Here is a 14,394-nt window from a genome sequence, read left to right on the forward strand (position 1 = left end):
CACTTGAATGTGGGGTCCGGGCTTCATATCTATTACATACACTACCAAAAAACAAAAATAGTTATTTGCTTCACTTAAATTAGATGTGAAAAATATAAAATGATTATTAAAGTTTTTTTACAACTATTTTGTATTTTTTGTATTCAATTTAAATGACATAAAAAAATTTATTTTTCTTGTAGTAATATTATATATTATATATTAATTAATGATGAGATCAGTACTTGGAGTAGTCGATGCGTCGTACGTCAATGATTGAATAATAAGTTCTATCGAGTAATTAATTAGCAAACCATGTTTATAAATAGGCCGAAAATTTCTTTCTCCAAAGACATGAGTAGTACTGATCATTAGGCCGCTCGTCGTCAAGATCAGTTGTCTTCTCTCGCTAGCTAGCTATCTGCATGCGCGCTAGCAGTTTGTTGTTGCTAATTCCTCTAGCTAGCTAAAACATGAAGGTAAGCTGCCTTCTTACATATATATATGCACACCCAGATCGAACGTACGCATTAATACATGTAGCGAATTGAAGCTTGATTTTAGTTTTTGTTCTAAATGCATGCATATATGTAGGGCTGTTCATCCGGACCGGTTTTTATCCGGACCGGCCCGGAACCCGGAAAACCGGATTTCCGGTTGCGGTTTTCGGTCCGGATGAAATCCGGGTCGGACTCCGCATTTGCAAAACCGGATACATCCGGTCCGGACCCGGGTATGAAACCCGGGTTCCGTTTTAGAACCCGGTTAACCGGGTTTGTATAAAAGCCTCAAAAAACCCTCTCTCTCTCTAAAGCCTCGTCTCCCGAGTCCCGTGACCCCGTCTCCCAACTTCCCCCCCCCCTCTCTCTCTAACACACGAAACCCTAGCCACCCCCCGAATCTCCTTCGTTCTTCACTCCCCAACTCCCCCACCAGTGACCACGATCTCTCTGTCGTCGAGCTTGAGCTTGGGATCCCGTGGTCTGAGAGTCTTCATTCTAGTGCCGATGCAGAAAAACCCTCTCTCTCTCCCTCTCGGTAAGTCTCTCTCCCGATCTGTGAACAATGAATGTAAATGTGATAGATCTAGTGATTTGGTGAACTGGGTTTCTCTGTGCTTGGATAGATCTAGTGATTTGCCGAATGGGAGTTTTAGGGATTTTTTTGGGGATTTCTGTTTTTCTATCTTAGTGGGTTTTTTTTTTTTTTTTTTTTTTTTTTTTTTTTTTTTTTTTCCGTTTGGTTCTTGTTCTTTATTGCTTTTTTGGGGATTTGCCGAATGGGAGTTTTAGGGTTTTTTTTCGTTTGAGTCATTTTGGTTTCTGTTTCCTTACAATCTAAACAAAATCAAAGCACTGTATGAAATGCTCGTTGGATCTGATTTAGGATTTTTCACGAACAACTGTATAAGCTTCAAGGTTTATGATCCCTACAACCAAAAAGAGTAAAACCATAACACTACTACTACATAAGGTAAAGGTTAATTAATGGAAAAGAGTTTTTGACATTTTTGGGTTTGTTTCAAAATTCCAACTTCTTATGTAAATTCACATTCTATATTATCTATATATAAATATATATTACTTTCTGTATTTCATGGTATTTCAAAACCTTGGATCCTAGATGTTGTTTGTTAGGGGGGAAAATAATGGCATGAGGACTGTGTATTAATTGCTGCCGTCACATTTCTTAAGCATGCCATCCGAAAGTAGGTTTTCCTTTTTCCTATAGTGCATATGTATAATCAATTATAGTTGAAGATGGATAACCAGAACCAACTGACTTTTTATGATTGCAGTTGAGCTTAGTTGAGAAGTGACTTAGTCAATCCAAAGGTCTTTTAGGGTCCAAATTAGGTAAAATCCTCAATTGGGTGAAGCTATTTGCTTTACAGAGTGGTTGGACACTTGCATGCACCTCTGTTTTGAAACCCCATGGAAACTTGAATATTGATATGGATCCCACGAGAATATCGTGACATTGTACTACATGTTGATCACGATCCAATTCTTTCTTTCTCCTCCTCCTCCTCCTCCTTCTTCTTCTTCTTTTCTGTTTACTTTTTTCCTTCATACATAAATACATACAAATCTCAATGGATATGTTGTGGAATGTTTCATTCCTTTTACATTTCTTATACTCCTTTCTGTTCTATTCTTTTCTGTATTGTAAAAACTTCTCATTATTTGATTCTATGTCTTCTTCAGTTCTTTATCTGGTAATGGGTAGAGAGAATCAATAATTACTGCAATTGACTTGCCATAGATTTTTCTTAAATAAAAACATGTTGCTTAAGATACCAGCTTCTATGTTAAACAATGGTATCTACATAACTACATCAATTATAAGATGCATGCTTAATTAAGAAGTATTAAGAAGTAGTAGTAGTTATGCTAATCATATCAAAAGTGGTGGCTTCTCTCTGTTTTTCTTTTGATGAACTGCAGGTGGATGGCACAGATCAAAATGTGGGACTATTTTCATGATGATAGCAAATCAAAGTCCTTCCTCGATGATGTAGTAAAGTAGTTCATATTTGTTGTTGTGTATTGGAGTTTAATTAAAACAATGATTGTGTTTTGTTTTGTTCTAAGCAAATTTGTTCAGACAATGTAATATGTAGTGGATTTTTTTTTTTTACATGCATTTAGTTATAAAATTTCATTAGTTGTTTATAGCCTTTGCTATTCTTAACATAAATCAAGTTTTTCATTTTGATATTTTTTATCATTATGGACAATGAGAAATATAGAGTTTTATATAACAAAAATTTTTTGCTTTTCAACATTATTTCTTGAAAAAGTTGTAATAAAATATAAGATTTTTTATAAACATATATTCCTGCAAAATCAATAACAACATACAGACTTAAAAAAAAAAAAAAAAAAAAAAAAAACCGGTTTTAAACCCGGAACCCGGAATCCGGGTTTTTAAAAACCCGGAATCATCCGGTTTTCGGCCCAAGTATGACCCGGATTAATGCGGTCCGGGTTCCGGCCCGGATTTGGAATCCGGGTTTCGGTCCGGATGTACCCGGGTTCCCGGGTTGGAACCCGGATGAACAGTCCTACATATATGCAGAGATTCTCTCTCTCTCTCTACACGGCTTCATTCATTCATACATGAGTTTAAAATATTGTGCTTTACATTTTTCCATCTGGTAATGTAGCAAAAGATAGTTATAAAGGTGCAAATGACCTGCGACAAATGCCGAACCAAGGCCATGAAGATTGCGGCCACATCGTCAGGTAATTTTAGCAGTTAATGATCATCTGCGTATTCAAACTCATGATGACTTTTCATCATTAGGTACGTACATACGTATATAGTTACATATACCGATCAATACGATCGAGGGGCACAATAATTTTCATGATCAGAGATTGTTAATAAGTTTGAGAGGAGAGGAAAGTTTGATATATTTTTCATTGAATCATTCTGTATACAGAGATTAATATTTATACAAGACTAATTTAGCCGAGCCTCTCCTAGGAATATTCTTGAGCACCTATCGTGCATAACAGAAAGCATAAAACATTGATAGAGTTTGTTACAAAAGTGTCGGCCATCTTACAAAAGAAAACAAAAATACAACAGCCATACCCAGAGGGTAGGCACCATCCCAGGCAAGGTGATTTCTTCTTGGGCAGCATCTGATGTGGTGAGCTTGCTTGAGGAGGCTAAGGTGGTGGAACTTTTGGAAGCAGTAGTGGACAGCTCAATATGCCCCCGCAAGCCTAACGGTGTATCAACAATAGTGAGACTTGATCGTGGCAGGTGGAATTGAGAGGAAACGATTGGTTTTGTGAAAACATGAGCTAGTTGATCTTTTGAAGGAAGAAAAGCCACTTGAAGGGTCTTGGCTGCGACTCGATCACGAACAAAATGGAAATCTATTTCCATGTGTTTTGTTCATGAATGGAGGATGGGATTAACAGAAAGGTAAGTGGCACCGAGGTTGTCACACCAAAGTATTGGGGGTTTTGGCAGTAAAATATAGAGTTCTTTTAGGATGGATTGAACCCAAAGTAATTCAGCTGTGGCATTTGCAGGGCCTTGAATTCAGCCTCGGTGCTTGATCGAGCAACAGTTCGTTGTTTTCTAGAAATCCATGAGATTAGATTTGAACCAAGAAAGATACAAAAACCACCAGTAGAGCGGCGGTCATCAAGGCAACTAGCCCAATCAATGTCAGAAAATGTTTGAAGCTGAAGATAGGTTGATTTTTCGAAGTGAAGGCCAAAGTTTAATGTCTGCTTGAGATACCAAAGTAATCTTTTGCCAGCTTGCCAATGGGATGTTTTGGGATTATGCATAAACTGAGCAATTTTATTTACTGAAAAAGCAAGGTCTGGGCGAGTTAATGATAAGTACTGGAGGCTGCCCACAATGCCTCTGTAAAGGGTGGGATTACAGAAAGAGGGAGTGTCAGAGAGAGATAGATGAGAGGAAGCAGACATAGGGGAAGTAATACCATTTGCATACAACATGTTTGTGCGAGATAGGAGATCTCGAATATATTTTCTTTGTGAGAAATGAATGCCATCAGATAAGTAATAAATTTCCAAGCCAAGAAAATATGAGAGTTGTCCTAGATCTTTTATGGAAAAAACCGAGGCAAGAAATTTAATGAGATGCTCAATTTTAGACGTGTGAGAGCTTGTGACAATAATGTCATCCACATATATAAGGACATAGATTAGAACCGATTTACAGGAGTAGACAAATAAGGAAGGATCGGCCTTGGATGGTCGGAAACCATATTCACAAAGTTTAGAGCTAAGTTGTGCAAACCATGCACGTGGCGCTTGCTTAAGGCCATAAATGGCCTTTTACAAGTGACAGACATAGTTAGGATGATTAGGGTGAACAAAACCAACAGGTTGGGACATATAAACAGTCTCGGTCAAATTACCATGAAGAAAAGTATTTTGGATGTCTAATTGTCTAAGAGACCAACCAAGGGAAATAGCAAGAGAGATGACTAACCGAATGGTAGTGGGTTTAACGACAGAGCTAAAGGTCTCTGAGTAGTCGATGCCTGTTGTGAAAACGATGACAATGAATTGAAAAGTAATACAGAACGAGAAAAGCAATAAAACAATCACACACGACACAAGATGTACGTGGTTCGGCAAATTGCCTAAGTCCATGGAAGCTGTAGAGGATTTTATTATTGAGGAATATCACACTACAAGATGGATCTCAACACTGTACGTCCATAGTGTTCACTCAGACATCAATCGTATAGCCATATGAAGAAAAACATCATATATATAGTTACACGGTGGAAAACCCTAAAAATGCATGTTCACTCGACCGGCATGTCGAGCGCGCGTCGAGCGAACTTCCCTTCCTCATCCTGCTCGAGCTCACTGTCGAGCTGACATCGAGCATTCAACTCTGCCTGACTTCGCTCGAGCGGCCAATGCTTCCGCTCGAGCCAAAGCCTCCTGCTCGAGCTCACTGTTGAGCTAACATCGAGCGTTTGAATTTGTCTGAATTCACTCAAGCGGCCAATGTCTTCGCTCGAGCGGTGTGGACCAGACTTCACAGTACTCAACAATTCTCCCACTTGGAGACTGGTACACTCGCTGTATCGCCGTCTTCCTCAAACATGATATCCTCCACCTCTACAACTCACTGCTCCTGTCTTCATGCTAGAAGACCAACTGAAATTGCGCACAACTTCAGTTTCTCAAGCGTAACACCCTTTGTCAACATATCAGCAGGGTTCTTGCTTCCACAAATCTTCTCAAGTAACAACTGTCCGTCATCTAACAATGACCGTATGAAGTGATACCTGATCTGAATGTGCTTGGTCCTGGAATGGAATGCTGGATTCTTGGCAAGGAATATGGCACTCTGACTATCACTATAGAAAGTGCCTTCTGATTCTTCTTACCCAATTCCTTTAAGAAGCCCTGTAGCCATACCATCTCCTTTGCAACCTATGACACTGCAATATACTCAGCTTCTATTGTAGACAAATAAACTGTCTTCTGTAGATTAGAACCCCATGACACTGCAGTACCACCAAGTGTATAAACAAAGCCCGTGGTACTCTTTCTGCTATCAATATCTCCAGCTAAATCAGCATCAACATAGCCCTGCACCTCTAAGCTCTCTCCAGAGAAACACAAACAGGTTTCTGAGGAACCCTTTAAGTACCTCAAAATCTACTTCACTGCTTCCCAATGTTGCTTTCCTGGGTTACTCATGTATCTACTCACAACTCCCACTGCACGGGCAATATCCGGTCTTGTGCAAACCATAGCATACATAAGTGAACCAATAGCTGAGGCATAAGGAACCTTACTCATGTAATCTTGTTCCTCCTCTGACTCTGGTGACTGATTCTTGCTGAGTCTGAAGTGACTTCCCAAGGGTGTGCCAACTGGTTTGGCCTTGTCCATATTGAACTTGCTGAGTACCTTTTCCACATACTCAGCCTGAGAGAGTCTCAACGTACCTCTGACTCTATCTCTGATAATTCTCATGCCAAGGATTTGCTTTGCAGCTCCCAAATTCTTCATTGCAAAGTGCTCCGACATCTGCTTCTTCAGATTATTAATCTCATCAATACTAGCCCCCGCAATAAACATGTCATCCACATACAACAACAAAATAATGTAAGAATTGTCAAAATACCTGACATAGCAACAGTGATCTGCCTAACATCTAATGTACCCTGCAGTATGCATAAAGTTGTCAAATTTCTTGTACCACTATCTAGGAGCTTGTTTTAGGCCATACAAGCTCTTCTTCAGTCTACAAACTGAACATTTCTTTCCCTGTACCCCAAACCCCTCAGGCTGGTGCATGTAGATGTCTTCTTCAAGGTCTCCATGAAGAAAAGCTATCTTCACATCTAACTGCTCAAGAAATAGATCTTCAGTAGCAACCATAGCCAGTACCATCCTGATGGTTGTGATCTTTACCACAGGAGAAAAGATCTCAGAGTAATCAATACCCTGCTTTTGCTGAAAGTCTTTTACAACAAGTCTAGCCTTGTACCTCTTACTGCCGTCATGCTCAGTTTTCACCCGGTACACCCACTTGTTGTGTAATGCCTTCTTCCCTGATGGAAGTTCTGTCAACTCTCATGTCTGATTCCCTAACAGGGAATCCATCTCATCCTTCATGGCCAGCTCCCACTTGCTAGAATTTTCATCTTGCAAGGTTTCTTCGTAACTCTGCGGTTCTCCACCATCTGTCAACAAAATGTAATTCAAAGTAGGTGAGAAACGTTGTGGAGGACGTATAGTCCTAACTGACCTGCGAACTGCAACTATAGGAGTGGACGGTTCTGAAACTGCCTGCAGAATAATAGGAATGGGTGCACTGGACCCACTCTCCCCGTCACTCACATCTCTACACTGCACTGTGACCTCTGGTAGGTCATCAAATCCTACAAACTCGGACTCCTGAGGAGCTACTGCAGAAGCTGTACTTGACTTATCCTTGTACATAATTTTCTCATTGAAAATCACATTCCTGCTTCTTATGATTTTCAGACCCTGATCATCCCAGAAACGATAGCCAAATGCCTCGTCTCCATAGCCAATGAAATAACATTTCCTTGACTTAGCCTCAAGTTTACTACGAGCATCAGAATCAATTAGCACAGAAGAAAGACAACCAAAAGTTTTAAGGTGAGAAAATTTAACCTCTTTCCCGCTCCAAATCTCCTCAGGCAATCCACAATCCAGTGGAACTGATGGCCCTCTGTTTATCAAGTAAACGACAGTGCTGACTGCATCTGCCTAGAAAGTGTGTGGTAGTCCAGCGTGCAACCTCATGCTTCTAGCACACTCATTAATGGTTCTGTTCATACGCTCAACAACTCCATTTTGCTATGGTGTCCCAGGAATGGTCTTCTCCATTCTAATACCCAGAGCTGCACAATACTCCTTGAACCCGCCATCAACATACTCACCACCATTGTCAGACCTCAAACATTTCAGTTTTAGGCCTGTCTCTGTCTCAACCATGGCTTTCCAGATTTTGAAAACATTAAATACGTCAGATTTATTCTTCAAAAAATAAACACATACCTTCCTACTATGGTCATCAATGAACGTAACATAGTAGCGAGAACCTCTAAGAGATGCCACTGGGGAAGGACCCCACACATTTGTGTGCACAAGATCAAGTCCTCCTGCCTTTGGTGTCCTGCCACTTTTCAAGAAGCTGACATTCTTTTGTTTCCCCATAACACAACTCTCACACATACTGAGATCAACTGACTTCAGTTCTGGTAGCTTGCCTCTAGACAGAAGTTCCTTCATACCTTTCTGACTCATATGGCCAAGCCTGCAATGCCACAAATCTACTGTGCTCTCTGCAACGGTAGTAGCAATAGTGTCAATTAAACCAGTAGTCATATATAGTATACCAGTTTTCTTACCCCGAGCCAGTACCAATGCTCCTTTTGTGACTTTCCAAGTGCTATCTGAGAACACCACTGAATGACCGCACTCATCGAGCTGCCCAACAGAAATGAGGTTCTTCTTCAACTCAGGAATGTGCCTAACCTTTTGCAAGGTCCACTTGTTCTTGCCAGGGAGTGCAATATCAATGTCTCCCATCCCGACTACGTTCAAAGCCTCTCCATCAGCCAAATACACCTTCCCAAAATCACCTGCAACATAGTTTTGCATTAGCTCCCGGTGGGAAGATGTATGGAAGGAAACCCCTGAATCCAGTATCCAGTCATCAACTGGACTGTGAACTGTAAGCAATAGTGCATCATGTACTTCTTCAGTTACCACATTAGCACTATCATTCTTCATCTTCTTAGGGTTTTTGCAGTTCTTCTTTATGTGGCCAGCCTTGCCACAATTCCAGCAAGTTGCCTGCTGACCAGGTCTCAACTTGCTCTTACCCCTGTACTTTGATTTTGATCTTTCTCTGTTTGAGTTCCTGTCATGTGATCTCCCTCGAGAATCAACATTTAGGGCTGAACTTAAACCCGAGGTTTCGCCTGAATCTTTCCTGCACACCTCCTCAGTCAAAATCAAATCATGAATATCATCATATTTTAGTTTAGATTTTCCAGCAGAATTACTAACAGCCATTCTCATGGCTTCCGAACTATTTGGCAGTGAAGCCAATAGTATCAGTGCACGTAACTCATTATCAAATTCAATTTCAACAGACGACAATTGATTTGTGATAGTATTAAAATCATTCAGATGTTGTGCAACAGACGTACTATCTGCCATTTTCAAGTTGAATAAATTTTTCATCAAATGTACATTGTTATTCGCTGACGGCTTTTCATACATACCTGACAAAGCTGCCATGAGATCCGCAGTTGTCTTCTCCTTGATGACGTTGTGTGCAACAGATCTCGACAGGGTTAATCGAATAACCCCCAGAACCTGTCGATCCAACAGGTTCCAATTAGCATCATCCATCTTCCCCGGTTGCTTCCCCAATAGTGAAAGATGAAGTTTCTTCCCATAGAGGTAGTCATCTATCCGTATCCTCCAGTAACCAAAATCCTTGCCATCAAACTTCTCGATCCCCGATACCTTCAATTCATCTCTAACCATCGTTTCTCCTCAGACCTGAACCTTGGCTCTTGATACCAATTGTTGTGAAAATGATGGCAATGAATTGAAAAATAATACAGAACAAGAAAAACAATAAAACAATCACACACGACACAAGATGTACATGGTTCGGCAAATTGCCTATATCCAGAGGAGCTGTAGAGGATTTTATTATTGAGGAATATCACACTACAAGATGGATCTCAACACTGTATATCCACAGTGTTCACTCAGACATCAATCGTACATCCATATGAAGAAAAACATCATATATATAGTTACACGGTGGAAAACCCTAAAAATGCATGTTCGCTCGAGCGGCGTGTCGAGCGTGCTCGAGCGAACTTCCCTTCCGCATCCTGCTTGAGCTCACTGTCGAGCTAACATCGAGCATTCAACTCTACCTAACTTCGCTTGAGCGGCCAATGCCTCCGCTCGAGCCAAAGCCTCCTGCTCGAGCTCACTGTCGAGCTAAGATCGAGCGTTTGAATCTGTCTAAAGTCGCTCGAGCGGCCAATGTCTTTGCTCGAGCAGTGTGGACCAGACTCCATAGTACTCAACAGATGCCCTCCTATTGATGGAATCCCTTGGAAACTAGACGTGTTTTTCTGCGTTCAATGGTGCCGTTGGCTTGATGTTTTGTGCGGAAGATTCATCTGCAACCAACTATGTTAGATAAATGGGGAGGGGGAACAAGACTCCAAGTCTGGTTTTGGATGAGAGCTTGAAACTTAGAAGTCATGGCATTTCACCATTCAGAGAAGCTAGAGGCCGTAGTGAAACAACTTGGTTCGTCGGGTATGGCAAGAGATATGGTTAAGCCATGGCGTGGTGGAGGATATGGAATGTGACCATCGTGAAAAATTTTGGGACAAGAGGAGTTTGTTTTTGAATGGGTAACAATTGATGATCGAGGAGGAGGGAGTTGCATTTGAGTTGAAACAGTGGGAGGGTCTGGAAAATTCGCAGGAGCTGAGGTTGAAGAGGGGGATGACGACAGGTTTTGTGTTGAGGATGGGCTTTCGGTTGTATGAGAGGAGGTTGGGCTTGGAGCTAATATTGGGCTATGTGTTGTATGAGAGGAGATTGGGCATGGGTTTTGCATTGTTTGAGGGGGAGATGGGCCACGGGAAAGTGGAGATAAAATGGGTAGAAGAGTGTATGAGGGTTGAGTGTTGGTGGGGGCCGTGGTTAATTGTGATTTTGAATACGGAAAAGAATTTTCATTGAACAGCACATCACGTGAAATGTATATTCAGTTGGAATTTAAATGAAGACACTTGTATCCTTTGTGCATAGGACTATAACCAAGAAAAAGACAGGGTAGAGAACGGAAATGAATTTTGTGATTGTTGTAAGGCCAAAGATTGGGCCAGCATTCGGACCCAAAAACTTTGAGAAACATGTAATTGGGTTGTTTATTGTAGAGAAGAAAATGAGGAGATTTATTTTTGAGAGATGGAGATGGAAGAAAATTGATAAGAAAGGCTGCAGTTTGGAAAGCATCGGCCTAAAACTTGTAAGGGAGAGAGGCCGTTGCAAGAAGAGCAAAGCCCGTTTCAACGATGTGATGATGCTTACGTTCAACCACACCATTTTGTTGATGAGTGTGGGGACACGAGAGACGATGAGAGATCCCTTGGGATTTGAGGATATGGGTAAGGGGTCGAAATTCGCCACCCCAATCACTTTGAACATTTTTAATTTTTGAGTTAAAAAGCCGTTCCACATATTGTTGAAAAGTGAGAAAAATGGAAGTAGCATCACCCTTTGAGGCTAAGGGATAGAACCAGGTATAACGGCTAAAATCATCAACAAAAGAAATATAATAACAAAAACCATCTCTTGATATATAAGGGGATGGTCCCCAAACATCCACAAAAATTAAATGTAAAGGTCTTAAGGACCGAGTACTGGAAGACGTAAAGGATAATTGCCTACACTTGGCAATGGGACACTTAGAACAAAAAAAGTCAGGCTGAGATGGTAGAAAGGGTAAACATTTGGTATGCAAAATGCGAGAAACAAGTTGAATATTTGGATGGCCAAGTCGATTGTGCCATTGTTCAACTGAAGTTCATGTTCCAATGAGAGCAGCTATGACAGATCTTGAGGAAGCTGGAGGTGGGAATAAGTAGAGACCATCACGTGTTGGTCCTTGGAGAAGTAATGTGGCCGTCTGTTTGTCCTTCACAAGAAAGTGAGATTCATGAAACTCAAAGAAAACAGAGTTATCACGGCAGAATTTTTTAACTGAAACTAAATTTTTGGTTATGTGAGGAACACAAAATAATTTTTGAAGAGAGAAAGTAGAGTTGGAAGAAGAAAAATGAGAGTCACCGATATGGGTGATTGGGAGGGCAGCTCCATTGCCAACTTGAATCTGCTCATGTCCAAGGTAAGGTTCACTGGATAGGTTGAGATTGTTGAGGTCCGAAGTCATGTGGTTGGTAGCAGCAGAGTTGGGGTACCACTAGAGATCGGAGAGAGGCTGTGAGCTTGTGTAATGAGCAGATAGAGAACGGGGTGGTTCAAATTGATAGGCCTGGTCAAAGCGATGATAACATTGAAGAGCAACATGGCCAACTTTGTTGCAGACTTGGCAGGTGGGCTTGTTGGTTTGGGAAGGTGAGAATCAGGGAGATGAAGAATAATGACCTCCTCGAGAGTGGCCACCCTGATTGTTGTTTCTGCCCCCACGAAAATTATTACGACCACGGTTTGGATGTTGATAGGAGGAAAAGGTAGTGATATTAGCAGAGGGTGTGGGTAGCAGACCAGACTGAGTTGTGGTTGTGAGAGATGCACAGCTTTCGAAAGTGAGGAGGAGATTGAAGAGTTCAGCTGAGCTAATGAGAGTGGAGCGTGTGGCAACCAAAATGACAAAGGACTCATATTATGAGTTTAGGCCTTTTAACAGGTAAGACATGACTTCAGAATCACGTAGAGGCTCACTAGTGGCTGTCATGGTGTCTGAGAGAAGGCGAACTTTGCGATAGTATTCAGTCACCGAGAGAGAACCTTTTTTGAGGTTTGTGAGTTGATGACGAATTTGGTAGATTTTAGCCTGAGATTGAGAGGTGAACATAGTGTCCAAATTGAGCCACAGTTTGCGAGAGGTACATGAAGATATGGTCTGGGCAAGGATTGGCTCGGTGAGGGAAGAAAGGAGAGCACTGAGCAGCATTTGGTCAGTGTGGCGCCAAAGAAGGTAAGCAGGATCTGTTTGAGGTGGAGTGGGTCCGGACTGAGAAGGGGATGCAAGTGGTAGAACAGGTGGGGGTGGTGGAGTGAAGCCATCGATGAAGTGAAAGAGCTCTTGACCATGGAGGTAGGGAATAATTTGTGCATGCCAGAGTAAAGAGTTGTCGGAGCCAAGTTTGACAGACACGATGTGAGAGAAATTGTTAGGGAGCTAGAAGGTGGTGGAACTGGAGAGTTCTTTTCCATCGGTAGCCATTGAAGAGGAGTAAGGAGAAGAACGAAGGTAGAAGAAGGAAAAGAAAAAAAAAAGACATTAGTCGATTTTTAGCTCTGATACCATGTTAATAAGTTTGAGAGGAGAGGAAAGTTTGATATATTTTTCATTGAATCATTCTGTATACAGAGATTAATATTTATACAAGACTAATTTAGCCGAGCCTCTCCTAGGAATATTCTTGAGCACCTATCCTGCATAACAGAAAGCATAAAACATTGACAGAGTTTGTTACAAAAGTGTCGGCCATCTTACAAAAGAAAAAAAAAATACAACAGCCATACCCAGAGGGTAGGCACCATCCCAGTCTAGGTGATTTCTTCTTGAGCAGCATTTGACGTGGTGAGCTTGCTTGAGGAGGCTGAGGTGGTGGAACTTTTGGAAGCAGTAGTGAACAGCTCAATAGAGATGTAGATCATCAGCGGCCAATATTGACGTGCGTGGTTATCAATTAATAATTTGACAGTTGTGATATCGGTGGGAATACAAGGGCCAGATAAAGATCAGTTGGTGGTAACAGGCGAAGGTGTTGACTCCGCTTGTCTGACCGTCTCCCTAAAGAAGAAGCTTTGCTATGCCACCATTTTAACTGTTGAAGAAGTAAAGGCGGAGAAGCCCAAGCCGCCTCAACCCCCCCCCCCCCTTCCCCGCCCTGCCATTGTCTATGGCCAAGACTACCACGGCTTCCCATGTACTGCGGAGTCGTCTACCAGGATCAAAATCCAAATTCCTACCCCACCATGTGATCATCACCTAGATTAATTGTCTCTCTCATGATGAATCAATATTTGCATCCCCGATTGTAGCATGATCAAGTCTTCATCGATCGAAGATCATGAGTTTCAAAAGCGATTCCTGCCCCAACATGATTTGCATAACATTTATAACTATAATACAATGACTTATAAGAACGTAGTTAGAACTATGTACATATATTTTTAAAGTATATATTGCAAAAGCGATAAGTTTCAAAAAGAGGCATTTAAATCATTTTTATGTGAAAATTTTAGATCAATTACTGTTTTTTTTTTTTTTAACAATAATTCTACTTATCATTCTAGCTCACACACCACACACCATATTTATTTTATTTTATTTTTTCATTTTTCTTATAACAAGCATATGGTGTTGGATGATAAGTACAACAACTCAGTTTAACAAGAATAAAATAAAATAAAAAAATAAAAAATAATTATTTTTTAATATATAAAATGTATGGTATGGAATGATGACGTTAATGTAATCTTGTTTGGATAGAAAAACTATCTCAAATTATCTTTTCTTATATTTTTGGGTAATATTTATATATATATATATATAGTCTTCTGAGTGGGGAAATTTATCCTCCCATTTGACAAAAAAGTGAGTAAAATATCA

General features: G+C 40.8%; 1 protein-coding gene across 1 annotated transcript; it reads left to right on the forward strand.

Moving 5' to 3' along the window:
- Positions 1-348: 348 nt before the first annotated feature.
- On the forward strand, positions 349-13,779 carry LOC122300491 (heavy metal-associated isoprenylated plant protein 47-like). Its single transcript, XM_043111194.1, has 3 exons — positions 349-458; positions 3,149-3,227; positions 13,484-13,779. Exons 1-3 carry the CDS (start codon positions 453-455, stop codon positions 13,777-13,779), a joined length of 381 nt encoding a protein of 126 aa, XP_042967128.1. The 5' UTR covers positions 349-452.
- The last annotated feature ends 615 nt before the right edge of the window (positions 13,780-14,394 follow it).

This window comes from Carya illinoinensis, chromosome 1, assembly GCF_018687715.1.
Source record: "Carya illinoinensis cultivar Pawnee chromosome 1, C.illinoinensisPawnee_v1, whole genome shotgun sequence".
Taxonomy (NCBI): Eukaryota; Viridiplantae; Streptophyta; class Magnoliopsida; order Fagales; family Juglandaceae; genus Carya; species Carya illinoinensis.

Excerpts from the sequence above, each read along its gene's own strand:
- LOC122300491 (XM_043111194.1), top strand. Across the intron at positions 3,228-13,483 it reads GATTGCGGCCACATCGTCAG|TTGTGATATCGGTGGGAATA; the intron begins GTAATTTTAGCA and ends ATAATTTGACAG.